We start from the raw sequence: 22,941 nt of genomic DNA on the forward strand, positions 1-22,941 counted from the left end.
TTGCATCACTACTTGTGCCAAAGGCTCACCTTGAATTTGATTTCAGCTTAGGGTTTTTAGCATAGTAAATTTAAATTCATCAGACTGCTGAAAACACCAGTTCAAGTCTCTTATATTTCTAAGAGTTCTAGATAGCGTAATAGATCTAACAGTGGATGTTTGCTTTATACCTGAAGCCGCACATCCTCATTCCCCAAATGCTCAAGACCACAAGCCAACCAACTTTCTCTATAAAAGGCTGATTGGTAAATATCGTAGATCTCTCTTGTAACTACCAAGTTTTCCAGCCTGTTCATATAGCTGCCATATCCCTTATACTCCCTTATGTTGAAAAACTGAGAACATAGAGATACCTGAGCCAGAGTACTTCATCTAGAAACGTATCAGGTGTTAATTACCAAATGCTTATAATGAGAAATTCTTTCACTCATTGATTTACACAACATTAACTAAACATCTGCTACATCCCAGACATTATGTTAAGCATTAAGGATATAGACTCTACTTTTTACAGTTTGGAAGAGAAGGGGAAGGTGGATAAACAAGCAACTACAATGCGGTATTGTGATTTCTTTCATCAGAATATTCACAGGGTACTTTGGGATTGCATCAGAGTACCCAATCCAAATAGAGGGGTCAGAGGGGGCTTTTTATTTTTTTTTTTTTTTTTTTTTTAAGATTTTATTTATTTATTCGACTGAGAGACACAGCAAGAGAGGGAGCACAAGCAGGGGGAGTGAGAGAGGGAGAGGCAGGCTTTCCGCAGAGTAGGGAGTCCGATGCGGGGCTTGATCCCAGGACCTTGGGATCATGCCCTGAGCCTGAGGCAGATGCCTAACGACTGACCCACCCAGGTGCCTCTAGAGGGAGCTTTTTAAAAAATGTGGTGGCCAAACTGAGACTTAATGAGTAAAGTACAAAAAGAAAGGAAAGAGTTTTACTCGGAGGAAACAAAGTGCATAAGCATAGAGAAGGAGCATGTGTGTAGCCCATTTGTTAACCGGTAGTCTACAATGTCAGGTGCGTGCAGAGGAAGGCTGGGACATGCAGGTAGCAGAGGCCACATCCTAAGGGTCTTATACAGTACGCTAAGGAGTTAGCTTTTATCTTACAGGTGGTAGAGATGAAGACTCATATAGGGGAGTGAGGTGATCAGATGCACTTCTTAGAAAAATCACTACGGTAGCAAGTAAAAGGGTGTGAGTCTGGAGCCACATTAATAATTCGAAATAGAAGGGACGAGGACCTTCCTTCCTCAAAGTCAGGGACCTTGAGAATGCAAAGGGTGGCACATATTCCAAAGACATTTGGAAAAAAGTAGGAGAAAGGGAGAAAACTGGCTCTTACTTCATACCTACAAAGCCCCAGTGCCCTAAAACATGCATTATATGTGGTGGGCTAGCATTTCTTTTCTGCATCTGGAGTGGCGCTAGCTATGTGTCTTATCTGGGAGAATGGAGAAAATTGTCACCCAAGTCCTTTTCTGTACTTGCATTCTCTTGCAGTTGAATGCGTTCACAATTGTGCAGAGAAAGGTGGCGTTACAGATGAGGAAGGTCAAACTAATGGAAGGCAAAGTGATTTGCTCAGAGTCACGGGGGTAGAATATAAAGCTGGGCTCCAAGCGTGGCTCTGTTGCACACACTTCCTGCCTTGTTTCCCGTGGTCCAGTGGAGTGTCTGTAAGCCCTTAGCATAGCCCCAGACACCCAGAGTGGGAAGTGCCACTTTTTTCTCTTCTCTTTTCTTCTTTCCTCATACTACATTTTGGAGACATATTTAGTAATTATTAAATGAGACAGGTACCAGTAGTGATCATATATACGTGTTCATTTGTTCCTACAATCAGAATAAAAAGAAAAAATCAAAAGTCAAATCGAAGAAAATCCAGCAAGAAGAAGAGGAAGAAGAAGAATCCAGTGGTGAAAGAGAGGTAGCCCCTGTCGCTGGCTCAGGCAGAGAGCACCTGCGTGAGGGGAACACTCCCTCTTCCTCGACCCTGGGAGGCCAGAGTTTGCCCGTAGAGGGCGATGGCGCTGCAGGAAAAGACCTGTTCTCCCTGCCCATCCGTTCTGCCAGCTGGAAAAGGGTCAGCAGTAGTGAGTCTGACTATTCTGACGCAGAGGGAGGCATGCAGAGTAAAATGAGGTAGTAGTATTTTGTTACTTTGTTATGCCTTGTAATCTCCATTGCTTGTAAGTTTATAACTTTGCTTAAAAAGCTGACTGACAGACAGGATTGAACTTGAAGATTCATTTGTGTGGGCCTTTATACATGTGGTTTCTCTGCCTGGAATTTCCTCTCCCTCTGTCTCCTTGCCGTGTTAACCACTGCTCCTCTTGAGTACGAGCTCAGCAGTAATGTCCTCTGAGAAGCCTTTTCTGAGCCCCCCCCACCAAATTCTGGCTTAGGTCCCTACTTTGTGGGCTTATTCCCACCTTAGGGTTGATCATGCTGTGTTGCAGTTATCTCCTTAACTGTCTGTCTCTGTCCCTCGTGAGCTTGTGGGGGGCATGGACGGGCTTCATGTCTGTCGGCCTCAGCCCAATGCCTGGCGCATACTTATGTACTCTGGGTGAGTTTGCTGGATGAAGGGACACTCTGCAGTGTTGCATATCTAACACTAGTTTCCTGATGTCAAACTGTTGCCCTTTTTATATTGTCAACTTTTTAACTTGTTATATAAACGAATTGCTTTAACATGTTTTGATGGAAAAATATTTGTTTTAATATCACATTGGCATCCTTTCCTTAGGGTTTATTCAGAATGTTGAATGTATCATTTGAGTTGGCTAAAATAAACTGACTTTCATGTCTATATTTTTTAAAAACTACTAAAAGACTTTGTCTTCCTTCTCTTGGGTAGGTCTTACCAAGCCAAAGTTCGCCAAGGAGCATTAGCCTGTTTTCTTTCTACTATAAAATCTATGGAAAAAAAAGTTCTTTATGGCTACTGGTCAGCCTTTGTTCCCGATACACCTGAGCTTGGCAGCCCTCAGTCTGTGTCCTTGATGACTCTTACGTTAAAAGATCCTTCTCCGAAGGTAAGAGCTTTTAAATTTTCACGTGATACCAGGAAGAAGAACTTTACACATCTTTATTGTTTTCTCTGCCTTACCTGATCTCATCTGAATACAGCTCTCACTAATACCAACCTAAGTTCCGACTTGCGAACCACTGGACAGGCAGGAGGATAGGAAGTGGGCTTATGTGACTAACAGGCTGAGAAAGAGCACAATGAGGTTGCCTGCTGCCCAGGGCTTGCTTCAAGCCTGAGCACAGTGAGGGTTAGAACTTCAGTGTCCCTTCTGAGCTGCACTGAAGCAGCCATGCTTCCTTCCCTTTGGTGAAAATGTTGATTGCCATGGTATTTGTAATAAGAAAAATAAAAAGTGAGAAAATAAGAAAAATAAAAAGGCTTAAACACTCAGTGGAATATTTTGGTCCATAGTGAGGTTATGAAGGATGTGCAAAGCTTAGAAAAATGTTTATGATGAGAAAACTTCTAGGTGACCCTTCAAAAGCTCTTACAGGGTGAAGAAAAATAAATGGGCCTCAGTTATACACACAATGCAAATACCTGATACCTCGAGCAGTTAAAAGCAGCAGTAATTTTTCAGATTGACTGAATCAGTAGCAAAGGAGAAGCTGGGAGGAAAATGGGAATGAGTGGTGGCAAATAAGTGAGTAAGGAAGCCATTCTAGTATTTGAAAGGAAAACTACCATAAAGGATGAAAATACGGATATTGGAAGAGCCTTCGGCTGAGGAGAGCTGCCGGCAGTAGCCAAGGAGGAGATGGGGCTGTGGAGCAAGTAGCCGGCCAGATGTGCTTCAGAAAGCACGGCCTGTGTGTCTCCGGGCAGCACAGAGCAAATCATCAGTGCAAATACTATGACTAATTTACAGATGTCTTCTATATAAATTGCTTGGGTGTTAAAAAGGTAGATTAGTATCCAGACTTGATCTAAGGAACAAACTATGGGGTATACTTTCTTCTTGGTACATTGAGAATTATTCTGATTTTGAAATTCCATGATGTTTATTTATTTCTCTTTTGGAGAACTGTGAAATGTAATAGCATAACTAGGAAAGAGAATAAAGGCAGTTTTTAACTATTACAGACGTAGGTTTTCCTTATAAGGCCAACCAAGATACAGTTGACCTTGGCTTGGGTATCTCCAGATCTAGAGACCCTGACACTGTGTTCAAATGCCTCCACCCTAAAGGCAGCCAACTTTGGGAATGCAATCAAATAAAAGTAACCTTGAACAATTGTGCAGAATAATCAGTCCTGGGACAAAGCCAAAGTAGGGAACAGCCACGTGCATCGAAACCTCCCTGCTACCCACTCCCAGCAGTGACTTCTTTATCACCTTCCTGGAAAGATTTTGACCAAAACAAACGTTAAAAAAAGGATATGTGGGGTTTAAGAAACAAGGCAGAGGATCATAGGGGAAGAGGAAAAAATAAAAGATGAAACCAGAGAAGGAGACAAACCATAAGAGAAACAAACTTAAGAGAACTTTCACTTAAACTTAAACAAACTTAGGAGAACACAAGAGAATCAGGAAACAAACTGAGGGTTGCTGGAGGCAAGAGGCCTGGGGGATGCGGTAACAGGGTAAGACTTTGGAGATGGGTATGTGTTGTAATGAGCACTGGGGATTATATAAGACTGATGAACCACAGACCTGTACCCCTGAAACAATCTACTGTATATTAATTAATTGAATTTAAATAAATAATTTTATTTATTTATTTATTTTTAAAGAAAACATAAGGACTGATTGAGCTACCGTAGCAAACATTTCTGCTGCATCTGTAGGTAGCAAGATAGGGAAAGGGCAGTTTCATTACCTTTGAACAAGACTGCGTGTCCAAGGAAGTGAAACCGCCCGCTGGTGAAATGGAGCACACTGATGCTTATCTGACTGAAAAGTCTTCATCCATCATTGTAAACACTCAGATACTAAAAACTTAACAAAAGGAGTTCTCTGGAGAGCTGCACCTCTTACAGTTTGCTTGTACATCAGTCATTTCTGATGGAAGTTCTGATCAGAACTGGTCAACAGTTTATTAAATATTGATGTAAAACTTGAACAACTCAGTGTCATAAGTAGAATTTTTTAGCAACAAAGATATGTTAAATGGGGTTTAAAGGAAATTAAATCAGAACTATGAGAAGTATAATTTGATATAGTATCAATTTTTTATACAGAGTTTATATCTCAGTGATACGTTTCAGTGACATTACTTTTGTTTTCATCTGTTGATGGTCATGGATACTTTTTCCCTTATAGGGTACCAAAGTTAATTGAGCTAAAATTTTTTAACTTTTGAACATCACTTCATCACTCTACACAACTTGGTTTTTTATTATAGTTTATTTGTGAGCTGTTGGAATCATGGTTTTTAATTACTATCTAAAGGAATGGAGTTTTAGCTTAACATCTACATTTTTCAGTTCAGACCAGCCATCTACTCAGGGGTTGGCAAAGTATGTTTTTAGATGATGCATGAACTGAGAATAGTTTTATGCTTTTAAATTTTTTATTTTAAATGATATTTCATGATTGTAAATATTAAATGAAATTCAGATTTCATTGTCTAGAAGTAAAACTTCATTGGAACACATTCCTCTTTAATCTTTAGTGTCTGTGCTGCTGTGGGCTGCTGTGGCTGGGTGGTTACAACAGAGACTCTTGGGCCTACAAAGTCTAAACTGTAAAGTGTGTGCTACTGGTCCTTCGCAGAAAAAGTTTCCCAGTGCCTGATCTAGTTCTTTCTTGGATGAGCAGACTTGTGACTTGTGCGTGAGTTCTTTCTCATGAGCAATCTCTCACACACAGTTTCCTAATATATTGTCATCTTCCTAAATTCAGTGATTGTGCTTAATTCTAAAGACTTATATTGCTCTACTACACATTTCTTTTCAGAGCAATAAACTTTCAGTTTTTTGTTTGAGTCCACTCTACAAGAGGCATGCAAAAATGATTTATTCATTGTTACGCAGAGATGATACAGTTGCAGATTTTCCAGAAACCTTTTTTACACCAAACTCAGATACGCTTCGTGATGAGCAAATACTTAGATTAGAATTATTATTTTTTAAAAGATTTTATTTATTTGAGAGGGAGAGAGAGAGAGAGAGAGAGCAAGCACCAGTGGGTGTGGGGGCAGCAGGAGAAGCAGGCTCCCTGCTGAGCAGCGAGCCCAATATGGGGCGCAATCCCAGGACCCTGGGATCATGACCTGAGCCAAAGCAGACGCTTCACCAGCTGAACCACCCAGGTGCCCCTAGATTTGAATTATAATGATGAGTCTCCATTTTAAAATTATCTGACAGTGTTTGGTATTTTGGGGGACTGGCCAGAGAGGGTACAGTATTACATTATTAGTCCTGCATTTATCACCTATATTCCATTTTGGTTAAATTGGCTCTCTTTTTATTTCTTTTCTTTTTCCTTTCCCTAGTTTCAGTACCACAAAATCCTGAGTCCCAAGTGAAAGTCATATTTAGCATTAGAAACACAAGCTTGCTGCAGTGAATCTTCCGACAAGTGGCCATTGGCAAAAGGGCACATACATTTCCATCTGTCAGGCTACGGTTAATGGTTTTCCTTTCTTTGATTATCAAAGGCTCACTATAGGCAGTGTTCATTTCTGTACATTAAGAGTGTTTCTGAAAAATTGGATCACAAATGATGCCTGCCAAGTTGAATGTGCAGAGTCTCTAATAATATAAAGCAGCATGTTTGATGTAAAACAGACTCTAGACTCATGTATTTTATTTCTGCCCTATGAGCTATTTCACTCTCTTTTCCCTTGGTCTTGTGCTCGAATAAACCAGGCCTCTAATTTTTCTTTAAGTTATGCTCATGTTCATGATTTCAGGTTTTTGTATGGTTGTGTAGCTTCGACTCGTTCCTTACTGTAAGAAAACCTAACAGCAGTGTGACGTAAAGCTCTTTTTAAAGTGGAGGTGCAAGGGGCCTAGTTCATGGCTACTTTTAGGACCTGATAGATAATCCCAATGCCTTTATTTTCCTAGTTAAAATGATCCACAATACTTCCAAAATTAAAAACAAAACTAGGAAGAAGGGGATTTTTTTTTAAAGATTTTATTTATTTATTTGACAGATAGAGATCACAAGTAGAGAGGCAGGCAGAGAAAGAGGAGGAAGCAGACTCCCCGCTGAGCAGAGAGCCTGTTGTGGGGCTCCATCCCAGGACCCTGGATCATGACCTGAGCTGAAGGCAGAGGCTTTAACCCACTGAGCCACGCAGGTGCCCCAAGAAGGGGATTTGACTCCTGATTATTAACTAACTGATGGGAATCATCCTGAAATTTCAGACACGTGCCTGTGCTCTGCAAGTTTTATCTGCCATCTTGGAAGGCTCAAAGCAGTTTCTGTCTGTTGCTGAAGATACCAGTGACCACCGAAGGGCTTTCACTCCCTTTTCTGTGATGATTGCATCCAGCATTAGAGAATTGCACAGATGTCTTTTGTTAGCGCTGGTGGCCGAGTCATCCTCACAGACCCTTACTCAAATAATTAAGGTAAGCGTGCCAAGTTATCTTTTGGAGGGGTTTTGTCTTGTTTCAATTCTGTATGTTTTACATTGTCCTAAAGTAATTTGACTAAAAATATAACGAAGTACTAATTTTATTTAATGATACCCTATTTGGAAGTCTAACTGGTGATTTTATTTAAAGCTATACTGTTGTGCCTACTTACTTGATCTGACCTACAATTTCTGTATGTCCAAGTAAATGATTTACTAAAAATACTCCTATTTTTAGTATTAAGTTGTACCAATGAGAATACAAATGCTATTCCCCTAAAAAAAGAACAAAAAAGAAAAAGACCGATTTTCAAATGACTATGAAGACTTTTCTTTTTTTAATTAAATGCTGTAAAGTTTGTGTCTGTGCTGTGCCTTAATCAGACCGATTGATGGGCTATTCTTGTATTTTGCAGTGCCTTGCAAATTTAGTATCAAATTCACCATATAACCGTCTAAAACTCAGCCTGTTGACCAAAGTCTGGAACCAGATAAAGCCTTATATTCGCCACAAAGGTTGGTGGTAGTTTAAAGTCAATTGCTTTTTTCTATCAATCAAATCTAGATTATTATTTTCAAAAGTATTTAGAGCATATTTGTAGCTGTAAGATATCTCTACTTATTCTCAAGTTTTCAGAGAAACCAGCCATTGCTAGAACCCCACTTTGGACCCGAAAGCCCCAGTAGTTAAGGATGGATGGAGAGTCACATAGACATCATCCTCTTTTTGGAAAGAAAAACTGGAATATAAAACCTAACTTCCTTAACATTATCTCCTCTGAGGTTGGGATAAAATTCCAGAGCCTCAAATCCCCACTGGCTACAGTCCTATTTCTTGCTGTTTCCTGACTTATTCCCACACATAATACACATGTGCTAGAACACTTGTTTGGAGAAGAGTTGTTTTTCTTTTGCTTGCAAGCTTTAGGATCAGACTGTATTCTGGTACGTTAAGTTGTTCAGTGTTGACTTCTAGTCCTTGAAGGAGGTGGCAGATGTTTCTGTGGCGTCATGGGAGGGCTGATGGACCTGGAGTCAGGCTGAGGGTCTGCAGCCCCTTCCCACTGCTGCCATCTCAGAATTGCTGCCCTGTCAGAGCTTCCTTTCCCCCGAACAGGAAGAAGTAGACTTACCTCATGAGATTTTTATGAGGCTTAATGAGATCATGATGTGTAAACTAAGTCCAATTCACTTCTTTCGCCAGTGTGTAAAACGGGACCCAGAAAGATAAATGCTGCCTTGGAGTCTCTCATCACATTAGTGGCAGAAGTAAGACTGAAACATCCCGAGTGTTTGGGCTCAGTGCCCTGCCCGTTCCCCTGCTCCAGCTCTTCTTCATCTGCAGACTGAGGGGACAAGCGTCTGGCTTTGTCCTCCAGCATTTTTACTATTAAAATGGTCAAACCCACAGGAATTTGAAAGAATAGTGCAGTGGACATCTGCGTACCTCTCCCTAGACTTAATTATTGGTAACGTTTGTCATGTTGGCTTTGTTTCCACACATGTGTATCTCTGTGTGTGAATATACATGTGTGCATATAAATATGTATATTTCTGAACCATTTGAAGGTCAGTTACAGGGGTGCCCGGGTGACTCAGTTGGCTAAGTGTCTACTGGTAGCTTAGGTCATGATCTTAGGGTCCTGGGACTGAACCCCACTTCGGGCTCGTGGGGATCCTGCTTCTCCCTCTCCCTCTGCCCCTTCTCCTGCTCATGTTCTCACTGTCTCAAATAAATAAAAATTTTTAAAAAACAATTTTTAAAAAGTCAATTACAGACATGATATTTCATCCTCAATACCTCAGCATGCATCTTTTAAGAATAAAGACAGTCTTTTAAAGAACACACCCCTATTTTCACACCTAAGAAAATTACATTGATTCCATAGTATCATCTTAAATCTACTCCACATTCAAATCTCCCCATGTCTCAAAGAATCTGTCCTCGTTTTTTGTGAGAACTTGGGTTCATTCTGGGTTCGTGCACTGCATGTTGTTATCCTGTCACTGTAGTGGCTTCTAATCTAGAGCAGTCCATCAGCCTTTCCTTTCTTTCGCCACGCTGATTTCTGGAGAAGTCCCAGACAGTGGTCTCCCAGCACCTTTCACATGCTCAGTTTGCCAGATAGTTTCTTTTTTTTTTTTCCCTGATTTCTTTATATATATATATATTATATATTATAAATATATATATATATATATTTCTTTATATATATATATATATATAGGCTATAAAATATATATATATTTTATTTTTTTTAACATATAATGTATTATTTACCCCAGGGGTACAGGTCTGTGAATCATCAGGCTTATACAGTTCACAGCACTCATCATAGCACATACCCTCCCCAATGTCCATCACCCAGCCACCCTATTGCCAGATAGCTTCTTTACAGGGTTGTTGAACTACTGTTTCTGTCCCATGTAGTTCCCTAAACTGGAAGTTAGGGCTAGAGGTTTAATTAGATGAAGGTTAACCAAGGATGCCCTAATTCTTCATTGCCTGCGGGGGCAATTGTGATCCCACAGTGATAGTGATTCCCACTAACTTTGACAGATGTGAATGTTCGAGTGTCAAGCCTCACTCTCTTGGGAGCCATGGTGTCCACTCACGCGCCTTTACCTGAAGTCCAGCTGCTCTTACAACAGCCCTGTTCTTCCGGACTCAGCAGTAGCAATTCAGTGACTCCCCACCTCAGCACTCCTGATTGGTGCAAGAAAGCCCCCTCAGGACCCTTTCTGGAGGAAGCATCAGTTAGCTCCCCAAAGGGATCTTCAGAGCCCTGCTGGCTCATCCGACTCTGCATTTCCACTGTTGTGCTGCCCAAGGAGGATTCCTGTTCGGGTAGCGATGCTGGCTCTGCGGGAGGAAGCACTTACGAACCATCCCCCATGCGGCTGGAGGCCTTACAGGTAGGAGGTTCTGGCTCCTTATTTCTGAAATGGAAGAAATCATTCTGCCTTCAAAGGGTGATGGGTTGTGGGGAGCGAGTCCATGAAAGTAATGGAAAACCGAGCCACGGGCCAGTGGTGTTACTGGGAGTTGCATTTTAGGTGTGAGAGCTCTGTTGTTTTGTTTTTGGTCGAGGCTGGGAGAAGACTTGGTTTAAATGTCAGATGCCTGCCTTTTTGTTGCAAGCCATTTTAGTCACCTCCATTATGTGACAGGTGGGAACGCTAGATTATATGGTAATTCTGAAAAAAATTGTACAGTTTGTCTCCGATTTCTGCAACTTTAAGTAAATGTGCAGTTCTCCGTAACTTCTCTTTCATCTTCCGTCTGCTTAGAGACAACAAAATAATTGCTCGTTCAAAGGAAGAAAACAAGCCTAGGTTAACATACTTCCTTCTTCTGTGCTCAGCTTAGACATGGGTTTGGTTCTGCACTCTGCTGCTAGTCGTCTGGTTTGATATTGAACATGGAAACTTCCAGCTTTTTCAGCCTTAGCTCCCTCCTTCAGCTGAAGCATTCCACGAGTCCCAGCCTCAGCAAATTGTTCCCAGGCGTAAATAATGTCGCCAATCTTAGTGAAACACATTTCATAAATTATAAAGCACCCTGAAATTATATGACACAGTTAATTGACTTCAGTCATAAAATAAAGGTTGCAGTTGTTCATTTCCTTCAGCATTAGAATCCTGCCCCATGTTAAGTGTGAGCGACTTCTGTAATGTTAGAGCACGCCTCTGGATATTGCAGCCCAGCACTGCATTCAGGTCTTGGGGGTTATTCGTCCCTTCTCTTTGCAGGTGTTGGCTCATCTGGCCAGAGGTTACTTTTCAATGGCTCAAGTGTACTTGATGGAGCTTGGAGAGGTGATTTGCAAATGCATGGGGGAAGCAGATCCGTCCATTCAGCTTCATGGAGCAAAGGTAACTTTCATGAAAAGCCACCTGCTTTTTTCTTCTCTTCCTTTATATTCTTCCCTCTGCTGCATGTCTGTCCATTCTGAGGTTTCTTTTGGAGGGAGGTTTCAGGTAGGGAAAATCATACATTCTTTTATTTGCAGCTCTAATGTAAAAACCCGAAGAATTCATTTGGTGATAAATCAGCCATATATTTCTGGTGCTTTTGTTCCTGAAAGCATACTTCTTGCATAGCAGTTGCTGAGAAAGGAGAGAAAATTCAGTTGGAAATTATTTTTCCCCTTGATTTGAGGTCATCTCCAAACAAGTGAGGTTTTCTACCTCCGTAATTCTCATACTGTGCTTTGATAATCTATTTCTTTTACCTCGGCAGCTTTTGGAAGAACTGGGTACAGGCTTAATTCAACAGTATAAACCAGACTCTACCGTACCATCTGATCAGAGAGTGCCAGTCACCTTGGTGAGTACGTCTCAGTTCACGGCTTTCTCTTTTCTTAGTGCTTCAGTCAGTTTTGAGGCTCAGTAATAAAGTAAAGTAAATGATAAGGCTCCTTCCAGTGTCAAAAACTAGTTTATAATCTGTGATGACATGATACTACCATGAATAGGATTTATTTGCGCTTTGGTTTCTTTGTAGTTCATTGTGTGGTCACATTATATGTAACAAACAGCCAGCAACTGAAATAGCATTTCTTCCACATAAAACCTAGTTTGGTTATTCATCCTGCCCAAGAGGCAGACTGGAGTGATGGGAAGAGCTAAGCATTTGGAATCAGAAGACAGGAGATCAAATTGAGGGAGCACCATTAATGGATGTACAAGCATAGTTTCCTCATAAGGAGGAATAATAATCTTTAACTCTTGGGACTATTGGAAGATTGAAATGTAAAGGTGCTGGCGCATAGTAGGTGCTCAACAGATGTCCGTTCCCTTAACGCCCTCACCACCGTACCCCTGTGGTTCCCATTAAAGATCTGAGATCTTAGTTGTTTCTGCTGTCCCCATACTGTGCCAGTGAGGAACATATGACCCTACCACAAGTGATGGGTTTTTCTCCTGTCCTCCTCAACCTACCTCTTCTTTTCCCTTTGCAATTTCCATCATCCTTGCAAGAAAGTAATACCTAGCCCTAGTTCTTTCCCAAGACTGCCACTAAAGCTGAAATGTCCCCATTCACGGGAAGATGAGTTGATTTGCTCAGACAGACCTGAGTTTGCACCCAGTCTTCTCCCCCTGCTTGTCAGTCACTTTTAGGCAAGACTCCTCTGTTCACACTTGGGTGTTATTTCATCTCTATGAAAGGGATACACTTGCTATATTACTAGTCAGTTGCTGGTAGTAAATTATCTAAAACACTTAGCAGCTTAAAACAATATACATTCTCTCACATAGTTTCTTTGGCACAAGAATTGGGAGTGGCTTAGCTCAGGTCTCTCTGAGGTTGCAGTCAGGAAGCCAGCAGGGGCTGCCGTTAACTGAACTTGACAGGGGTTCAAGGATCTTCTTCCATCATGGCTCACTCACATACCTAGCGCTGGGTTTTGGCAGTGGGCTTCTTCCCTCCTCCCCACGAAGACCTCTCCAGAGGGCTGCATGAGTGTCCCCTAGATGCAGTGGCTGGCTTCCCCCACAGCAAGAGAATCAAGAGAGAACAAGACAGAAGCTGTGGCGTTTTTAAGACCTCACTTTGGAAATCTCACACTGTCATTTCCACAGCCCGTTATTGGATACACAGGTCAACCCCAGCCAGTGTGGGAACGGAGGGCCACCTCCTTAACGTAGGAGGCGAGAATCACTGTGGGCCATCTTGGAGGCTGGCAAGCATACCTCTGTCCACAGTCTTTCATTTGGGGTAGGAGAGACCCAGATTGGGTTTCTAGGAGCTGGGATTTAGGGGAGGACAGAACTGGGCTGTGGGATACATGGTAGATCTCGGAACTAAATCCATGGGGCAGAAAGAGGTACCAAGCCACGAACAGATTGGCAAATGACATGAAATCCCTGGGTTTTTAGAAAGCAGGGGAAGGAAGCTGTTCAAGGTACTCTGTGGGTGCCTACCTGGAGAGCTTCAAAGTGAGCTTGTTCTTCCTTGTGCTCACAGCAGCCCCCTGTTCAGTTGAAGTCTCCGTTACGCACTGGGCATGTGTGAGGGACTTCACACCCAGCATTACGTCTTACTCTCACCCCGACTCTGCCAAGTAGACAACTTTGCCCTGTTCTTCTGAAGAGGAGCCGACACTTAGGCAGGTTTGGTGACTTGCCCGAGGTTGCAGAGATGGGAAGCGGCCGCTGAACGATCTGCCTCTGGATCCCACGCTGTTTGGACTCCCGCACAGGCCTCTGGGCCTTGGGCTCTGACGCCCACTAGCAAGTTACACCATGTCTTCGTGCCTCAGTTTCCTTGTGTGAAAGTGGAGATAATGACACATACTTCGTTTGGTTGTGCTGAGGACTGCAGTGTGTAGATCTGTGTGAGGCACAGAGCAGCGTCTGGCATGGGAGACGCACTCTGGAAGACGCGAGGTGCCGGCAGCTGCTGCTTTTACTACCATCATCTTCCCCCTCCTCCCCCAAATGTCTTCTCTGTTCGCCTTACTGTAGCAGACTGGTCCCTGGTCAGTAAGGTGGAAGGATGCAGTTGTCATTTTCTGAAGCCCCTTCCATTGCTGTGGAAGGACTAGTGGAAGCCTTAGAGAAAGCCGCTGCTTTATAGAGGGATGTTTCGTTACTGTGGCCCCCTGTGGTAGTGTTCGCTCTAGCTGGTTCCACTGTTGGCTCTTGGGCCACGGTTTTGACTGTGCCCCTGTTCCAGGTGGTGATGTTCTGGACTATGATGCTGAACGGCCCTCTGCCCAGAGCCCTGCAGAATTCCGAGCACCCGACTCTGCAGGCGAGCGCCTGCGACGCCCTGTCTTCCATCCTGCCCGAAGCCTTCAGCAGCCTGCCGGTAACCAGAGGAGTGTTTCCTCAGCCCCAAGCAGCCCCCTCGAGCATCAGAGCTTTAGTTTGATTCAGATTCTTGTTCATTTTGAGCCAGTATTCATCATGCTCTCGGAGAAAAGGGGGCTCAGTCTACTTGAGTATGGAGAGAGGGCAGGGGCAAAATTTAAAATCTTAACATCTCTGGAGAGCCTTTCCTCCCCACGCTTTAGAGGGTGGGTGGTGGAAGTGGGGGGAGAGGCTCGGAAGTCAGAGACATTTCAGGAAGTCTTCGAAGCCAGAAGTTAGGAAGACCTGGGTATAAGTCCCAGCTCTTCCACTCTCCACCTCTCTGATGATCTTAACTTCTGTAAAACTGAGTTTTATCATCTATAAAATGGGCACTACGTGAGGAATAACGTGAAGTATGTGACTGTACTTGGCTGGTGCCCACCACTTGGGGTGTCTAGGAGGCTCCCCTTCTTTAGTCCCCAGTGACATTTGTGTCTTCTCTTAGCTTTCATGAAGGAGCAGAATACAGTGACCGAGTTCACACAGTGGTAAAGGTTAAAGGTCACAGATGCTCTGTGTGCAGACACTCCCCTGATGGGTCCGAAGTGAACCTCTGCTCTCTGCCAAGGGAGCTTCCGGGTCTCAGTTGTGTTCTGCTCCCAAATATGAACTCAGACACAGACGCGTCACAGTCACCAGTCGAGGACAGTGGCTTCTAGTTCTTTCGGGCTCACTTTCCCTTTGCCAACCTTTCCCACTGCAGAGTGACAGGCAGATCCTGTGCCTCACCATGCTGCTTGGGCTGAACGACAGCAAGAACCGATTAGTGAAAGCGGCGACCTCCCGGGCCCTTGGAGTCTATGTGCTTTTCCCCTGTCTCAGACAGGTCAGTGTGAGTCCGCACTGCCCTTCAGTGCCTGTGATGGGCCAGTGTGCTCGTGGTTTGGGTAGATAGAGAGCTGGACAGTAAAAGACATAACATTGCTTTTAATCTGGTTTCCTTAATTGTTGCTAAAATATAGTAATGCCTGTACTGCCCAGGACCCTCAGTGCCCAGGTAATGTTTAAATTAATGAATAATTGAAGAAAAAAAAAAAGAAAGAAATGGGACATTACCATGTGATAGTAATAACTTAGAAAGCTGATAAAATTGTTACTAAGAAGGAAATAAATTTCTCTTTCAGTCTTACCTAGGACATTTATCCCCCTGAGAAGTGTGTAATGAATAAGGCATGTTTCCAGAAATGCATTTCATTGTCAACATCATTTCCCAAGGTGGAAATCAGGCTAAGCACAGAATTCATTGATAACTGTCATGGACCAAGTTGTAAAATGTTCGACAAGGCAAAATCCCTAGGCTCCTTGGGCGTGCATGGCGCATACCAAAATCATGAAAGACTTTCCCCTGGGGTTTGAGTGAGGGTCCAAACTGTAATCCAGTAGAGCAGCAAATTGAGTAAATACATGTTGATTTTCAAGTGGAAATTTGTGGTTAATAAATAAATCTTTCTCTGAAAATAAATTTCAGAATTGCAAGGCAGCCGTGTGAGCTCGTAAAGTAACTACCATGTTTCATTTTATCTTCTAGGATGTCATCTTTGTTGCAGATACAGCAAATGCAATATTGATGTCACTTCAAGACAAATCTCTGAATGTCCGGGCCAAAGCAGCCTGGTCCCTGGGCAACCTGACAGATACTCTGATTGTCAACATGTAGGTGACTCAGCTCATTTCCTGTGTGTGACTTCTGAGGCTGAGGACCCAAGGAGGATATCTTTGATCACTACTATAAAAAAGAAAAACTAACAGTAATTCTCCCATATTGTATAGTCAGTTTTCCTGTTTTGTTTTTATATTCCTTCAAGTATAAAGATTAAAAAGTTATGGAGCACCTGGGTGGCTCAGTCAGTTAAGCGTCTGACTCTTGATTTCAGCTCAGGTCTTGAGCTCAGCATCATGGAATGGAGCTCCACATTGGACTCCGTGTGGGTGTGGAGCCTGCTTAGGATTCTCTCTCTCCCTTTCTCCGCACCCCAAAAAAGATTAGCAAGTTGTTCTCTGTGTGTGTGTGTGTGTGTGTATATTTAATACTGTCTCTGATACAAGTTATATATCCACATTATGGAAGATACAGAAGTAGAAGTACAGAACCATAGTATTCGCTGCACTACTTTTTAAATGTCAAATTTGTAATTTTTTAAAGTAATATATTCACAGGTTAAAAAAAATTCAAATGATACTAAAGAGGTATTCAGTATAAAGCCTTGTTCCTACCTTGCTCCCCTCCCTGGAGGCTGCGGTTGCTCCTCATACGTCCTGCTCTTCATTGCTGAGCTCTCTCTCGGAACGTGTGTGAGCATTCTTCCAGCTTTATAAATGTGAATTACTATCACACCGTCATCAGTGGGCAGTGGTTATTTAACCACTCCCATGTTACTGAACATCTGCATTATTTTAGGCCTTGATATGCAGTGAACATTTTTGTGCATGAAATCTTTATTCTGAGATACACCTTTTGGTCGCATACCTAGATGTAGACCCACTGAGGCAAAGGGTATAAACTCTAAGTTCTTGATATAATCTGAACAGATTTGTTGAACTGTTTTCCCAAATTTTTTTTATAGTTGCACTAAGTGAGTGTATGTGTGTATGTGTATATTCAACTGGGTTTTGCCTTTCAACATGTTTTGCCTGTTTTGGATGGAATAGGGAGACACCAGACCCCAGTTTCCAGGAAGAGTTCTCTGGTCTCCTGCTCCTGAAGATGTTGCGGTCAGCGATAGAAGCATCCAGGGATAAAGACAAGGTAGAGTCACAGCACTGGTATTTCTCAGGTAGATACTAGCGTATTATGATTTTGTTCCACCGAATCTATCCCTGTTCAGAGGAGATCAAGAGAGTACTCAGGGTATGATGTGTTTCTCTCCTGTCTTCCTGTGTCCTGAAAAACATCAGTGCTGTTTGTAATACCACTTGTAATCTGTTTTCGTTCGCTTTAATATTAATCTGCCTTTGTTTTGTTTTGTTTTGTTTTGTTTCTCCAAAAAAATCTTTTAAGTAGAAGTGGTAAGTCAGAAGGATGAGCGGCTCTTGGCTTTGAATAGCTCCTGTTAGACTAGTACGTTGAAAGCATAGAAATGGGTTTTAGGGTCAGGCAGACATGGTTCAAATCCTGGCTTGCCCTTTGGTAACTGGGTGATGTTTGGTGTATTGCTGAACTTCTCTGAAGGTCAGTTTCCTCATCTTGAGCATGGAAGTCATGACCTCTACCTCAGGAGTCTCGGAGATGCTTGTGTTGAAGCACCTAGCATAGCACTTGACCCATACCAAGTGCTTAATTGAGCATGGTTATTCTGAAAACCTAGGGAACTAATTTGTTCAGAATTTCTGGACTTCAGGCCTGGGAATTGGTTTCTGAAAAAGAAAGCTCCCCAGATGATTCTAGTAGGCTACAAAGGTTGAGACTCTTAAATACAAAAGTACGGGATTGGAACTCTGAAACCTCGCCTCTTCTCCCCTTGCTCCAAGCCAGCTCTGCTATGTTGCCCCTGGGTCTTCCACGCCATCTCTGCAAAACGAGGAAGACACACCTCTCTGAAGTCTAATCTAAAGATACCGGTGAGGAGCTGTAGAGGACCTCACCTTTCTGGGGGCACAGGCTGTTCACCACACTAGGTCTTTACAGCGTTCCAAGAAGCTACACCTTTATGGTCTGCTTGCCTCATTGGCACTAAGACTTCCTGGGTTTTTTAAAGCTGAAAATAAACTTTCTGTAACTTCTCTTTGGCAAAGCATATTTCTAATGCTTTTTCTTTTTTCTTTTTTTTTTTTTTACATTTTTTCTAGGTAAAAAGCAATGCAGTCCGGGCCCTTGGAAATTTGCTTCATTTTTTGCAGCCGTCTCATATAGAAAAGCCCAGGTTTGCTGAAATCATTGAGGAGTCCATCCAGGCCCTAATTTCTACTGTTCTAATTGAGGCTGCCATGAAAGTCCGGTGGAATGCCTGTTATGCAATGGGGAATGTATTTAAAAATCCTGCTCTTCCATTAGGTAAGAAAGTCTCCCTCTTCTCTCTGGTGGAGGGCCCTAGGACAACACATACCAGCCTATATTGTTATTTATGATGTTCCTTACATTGGTACTTATCACAGTATTAGGAAAAAATGGAAATGTTCTGAACACCCAAGTTTAGGGGAATGGTTGAGATAAATCACAGTATATATATTCAAAGTTTTTTTTTTTTTTTTAAGATTTTATTTATTTGAGATAGAGCACAGGCAAAGAGGAAGGGGAGATGGGGAGAGAGATGCAGACTCCCTGCTTACCCACTGAGCAGGGAGTCCAACTCAGGGCTCAATCCCAGGACCGCGAGATCATGACCTGAGCCAAAAGCAGACACTTAACTGACTGAGCCACCTAGGCGCCCCTCAAAGGGATCTTTTAGAATTATGTTTACAAAATGTTTTTGATAATCTGGAGAAGTATGATGTTAAGCAAATTAAAACAGGTTATAAAATTGTTTCAATAGCATGATCTCAATAAATGGGTAGAAAAAGGACTGGGTAGAAATTAGTCTAATTAGTGACAGTGGTTGCCTCTGCAGGGGATGATAAGTAGAATTTTTTTTCTGCTTTCACTTCTGAATTTTCTACAAGAGCATATGTTGTTTTAACAACAGGGGTAAAAAAGAAGGAAAAAAAGTGGCATGGAAGAAAGGGTAGAAATCAGAAATCCCATGTGAGCCCTTGGCTGTGGCATAGAAGGAGGGCATCTAAGTAGTGACCTGCCATGTACCGAACTAGAGAATTGGTGGCTAACAGCTGCTTAGGCGTGTGGGTTGTAGCTTCCTAATCCCATCCACTTTCCTTACCAGCATTTGCCTTATACACTTGTCTTTGTGACGAGGTTTGAAATAAGATGTGTTACTGAGGAGGTAAATCCATTCTGGACCAGCAGAGCATGCATCAGGTTAGGGAAATCTGGCTCTGCTCCCCTTTATTATCAAGAACTCCCACCCAGAGAGTGCCTGGCTGGCACAGTCAGAAGAACATGTGACTCTTGAGCTCAGGATTGTGAGTTCGAGCTCCACGTTGGGTGTAGAGATTACTTAAATAAATAAACTTATAAACTTATAAACTTAAGATTACTTAAATAAATAAACAAATAAACTTAATTAAGAAAATAAAAGGGAGCTAGTGGAGAAGTAGCTTCTCGGCTTTTCCATGAGGAAATAGGCTCAAGTGACCTGCGGAGTTGGAGCTCGTTAAGGTAGATGTCTGCTTGCCTGTCTTCAAAGGCAACGAAGAAGTTGGGAGGAGCTAGGGGAGTTAGGGAAGATGAGATCTTTTCTGCTGCCCATCTCAAGGACAAACAACACCCTCACAATGGAGCGGGGGAGTGGAGAGTGGTAGCTCTGGGGAGGAAGAAAGCAGGCCAACTTCCTGAGACCATCAGGAAGGGAGAGAAGACAGAAATCGGGGCAATATCTTCTCAAAATTAAGACAGTTGTACCTTTGGTTAATCTGAGTATTCTGTTCCCCAGTCACTGCCTAGATAGTATTTTCTTTCTCTATGAAATAAAATGCATGACTTGGCTATGTCCACAGCCGTGCCTGGATGCTAATCTGGGTGATAAAATACTCTTTTGTCAGCATGAACAAGGATGTGCATACAGTTGTGCAGTGTGCGCTCTGCCCAGAAGCACCTGACTGAGAGAACAAGTGGGGCTATAATTCAGTCTGTACTCCACCCACCAAGCCCTCAGGACAGTCTCTTCCCAGAGAGGAAGCCTCTGTCGTGGTTGCCAGAGTCCTCATTTGAAGTAGCAAGTAGCAGAGGCCCTGAGCATGCAGCAGGTTGTTTAGGGAAATGGGAAGTTTGGGAGTCAGTACTCGGCACCTTCCCCAGAATCCCACAGTTATCCCACTGGTTACCCTGTGGTTATCCCAGTAATCCCACTGGTTACCCTAATCCTCTAGAATTAAGTGAAAACGTAGTGATTAGCTTGAGAACTAGTGTGTGTGCTTCCTCTGCCCCTCTCTTTCTCCCCCGTTTATGTCTAAGCCTTTGTTGGTTTCAGTGCCAGTGGGTTCTTTCTAGGAACAGCCCCATGGACCTCCCAGGCCTACAACGCCCTGACGTCGGTTGTAACATCATGCAAGAATTTCAAAGTGCGCATCAGATCTGCCACTGCCCTTTCCATCCCGAGCAAGAGAGAGCACTATGGCTCTGTTGACCAGTATGCTCAGATCTGGAACGCATTGGTCACTGCCTTACAGAAGAGTGAAGACACCACAGACTTTCTGGAATTCAAGTACTGTGCCAGCCTACGGACCCAGATCTGCCAGGCACTGATTCACCTCCTGAGCTTGGCCAGTGCCTCAGACCTGCCCTGCATCCGAGAAACTCTTGAATTGAATGGGGACATGGTGCAGTCATTTATCCTACAGTTTCTAAAATCAGGAGCAGAGGGAGAGGACCCCGGAGCACCCCACAGCTCGCATGAAAGAGGCCAGCTGGTCAGAAGGGCCCTGGAGCACGTAAGCAGTATCCAGGCACTGACCGGTGACACTGCCAGGAGGGCCATCATGGGCTTTTTAGAAGATATCCTCACCATTTATTTTGACTCGTCTGGATCCCAAGTAGCGATCCCAGAATTAACAAGTTGGTGAATAGTCTGCCACACTTCTAAGTGTTAGGTGGTAATAGAAAGACGTAAGCTTGACTACTAGGTATGCAGGATTTAATTTTAGGGGCAGAAACAACCTGTTCACCTTTTTAGAATAGGTTAGCATCTACTGAAATTTTTCCTTGAAGGGCTCAGCCACCTCAGAGAGTGGTTCCATGTCATTGGCCACGGTACAGACTGCTGGAGCCTCTGACCTGTGTGGCGGGAGCCCGGAGACAGGGTTGAGTGCGGATGGAGCAGATCGGGTGGTCATGAAGGGCGTTTAGCCTCACAAGGTAGAAACAAAACACAAAGGAATTTAGAGATTAGGATGTTGTGTCTTGTGTCTCCGGGAATTGTTTTGCTTTTATAATAAACTAATGAAAAATAGCCTGCCCACAGTCTCCTCTGTTTTCAGATCAAGTTGCACTTCTAGAAAGCTTCCCACAGAGCTTGTGTTCAGCCAGTTTGTACTGGTGGAGCTGCTTCCATTGCGAAAATACTGGAAAGTTCCTTCCAGGTTGGTAAATAGCTACTGCACTGAGCTCCCCAGTACCAAGCCTGGAAGCCTCTCCACATCTCCCCATAACCCACTCCCAGACATGTTGACCCCCGGTACGCAGAGGCTGCCTGCTAGGCCCTTTTCTGTCTCACCATGGCCGAAACACCAACTTCTGTCTCCGTTCCCTGGTGTCCTTGGGGGGGGGTGGTCCCCCATCCTCACCTGATGGTGCTTTCGCCACCTTTGAATTTGTGCCTTAAAAAAGAACTATTTAATTTAATTTAGGTGGTTAGAAAGAAAGGTTTTTAAATAATACTTTGATCATGTCTAAGCAGTTACAAAAGTCACTTCTCACCAAAGAATTCTTTACATTTAAATTTTGCATTCATCTCTTTGCCTCCAACAGTTTCTAAGAATTGATTTCAGGTAGGAATTTAGATATATAAAAGAACCAATTAAAATGTCTCCATACTTATATTTGATCTGGGATAAATAAGAATCAAGATACATAGAATGGGGTTTGGCAATACTTTATTTAACTATTGTTACTTAACACATGGCATGCATGTGTCCTCCGTGTTTCTCCTTTGCCCCTAAGTTGCTCTTTTCCCTCTACTGTGTTGCTGGTTGCTCAGGAAGTACTACCCAAGCAGTGTGGGGAACAGAGGAGTCCAGTACCTGAAGGCCTGCTTTTCCTTTGGTAGAATACCAACTGATTTCCAAAGAAATAGACCACAGGTACAGTAAAAACATCCCCTAGAATGTTCTTTAAATTAGCTTTTCTTTGGGGCGGATTCTGGACACGAATTGTTCCAGAGGCATGGGGCCCAAGTTGAACCTCTGCTGCTCTGGTGCTGATCTGATGATGACTTTCAGAACCTCCCTCTTTCTCTTGAAGGGATACATTCTTAGTAGCAGTTCATTTACCTGTCACTTTCATAAAAGCAAAAATGTGGCATGGTTAGCCACTGTTTGGAGGGCTCTCACTGGTGAGTTTCTTGATAAAATATCTGTAAAAAGACTTTGAATGGTTTGATTTGATGATATGTTCTTTGTTTATCTTGAATAAAATCTCATTTAAAAAAAAAAAAATCTTTCACTTCCATAAAGGTTTCCCAGTCTCCAGATGTTAGTGTGTCCATAGGCAAGGAAAGACCAGGGGTCCGCTGCTAGAAACTCAGAACATCCAGGGTACAGATCCTGGTCTGGATGGGCTGCTGACTTTTCCTTCTCACTGTGACACCCCAGGGGCCAGAACGCCCTCAGATGCTCAGGGCCCCAGGAAAGCTGCCATCCTGAAGGGAAGCCATGCAGAAGATGCAGAGTTAGAACTGAGTCTAATGCAGAAATAATAGAAAGTCCAGCTCCAATTCCAAATTTTCATTCAGACTGCCAAGTTCTGA

At 43.0% G+C, this 22,941-nt stretch overlaps 1 protein-coding gene across 1 annotated transcript in view; it reads left to right on the forward strand.

Moving 5' to 3' along the window:
* HEATR6 (HEAT repeat containing 6) overlaps window positions 1-21,426 on the forward strand; it is a 32,330-nt gene extending 10,904 nt beyond the window's left edge. Inside the window, exons 8-20 of the mRNA XM_044248428.1 lie at window positions 1,849-2,147; window positions 2,866-3,043; window positions 7,356-7,562; window positions 7,984-8,083; window positions 10,128-10,483; window positions 11,321-11,443; window positions 11,811-11,897; window positions 14,250-14,384; window positions 15,132-15,254; window positions 15,957-16,081; window positions 17,078-17,174; window positions 18,215-18,419; window positions 20,469-21,426. Of these exons, the coding sequence (XP_044104363.1) occupies window positions 1,849-2,147; window positions 2,866-3,043; window positions 7,356-7,562; window positions 7,984-8,083; window positions 10,128-10,483; window positions 11,321-11,443; window positions 11,811-11,897; window positions 14,250-14,384; window positions 15,132-15,254; window positions 15,957-16,081; window positions 17,078-17,174; window positions 18,215-18,419; window positions 20,469-21,040 (2,607 nt within the window). The 3' untranslated portion in view covers window positions 21,041-21,426. The remainder of the gene's footprint in view (window positions 1-1,848; window positions 2,148-2,865; window positions 3,044-7,355; window positions 7,563-7,983; window positions 8,084-10,127; window positions 10,484-11,320; window positions 11,444-11,810; window positions 11,898-14,249; window positions 14,385-15,131; window positions 15,255-15,956; window positions 16,082-17,077; window positions 17,175-18,214; window positions 18,420-20,468) is intronic.
* Window positions 21,427-22,941: the final 1,515 nt, after the last annotated feature.

The sequence above is a fragment of the Neovison vison genome, chromosome 5 (genome assembly GCF_020171115.1).
Source record: "Neovison vison isolate M4711 chromosome 5, ASM_NN_V1, whole genome shotgun sequence".
Classification (NCBI taxonomy): domain Eukaryota; kingdom Metazoa; phylum Chordata; class Mammalia; order Carnivora; family Mustelidae; genus Neogale; species Neogale vison.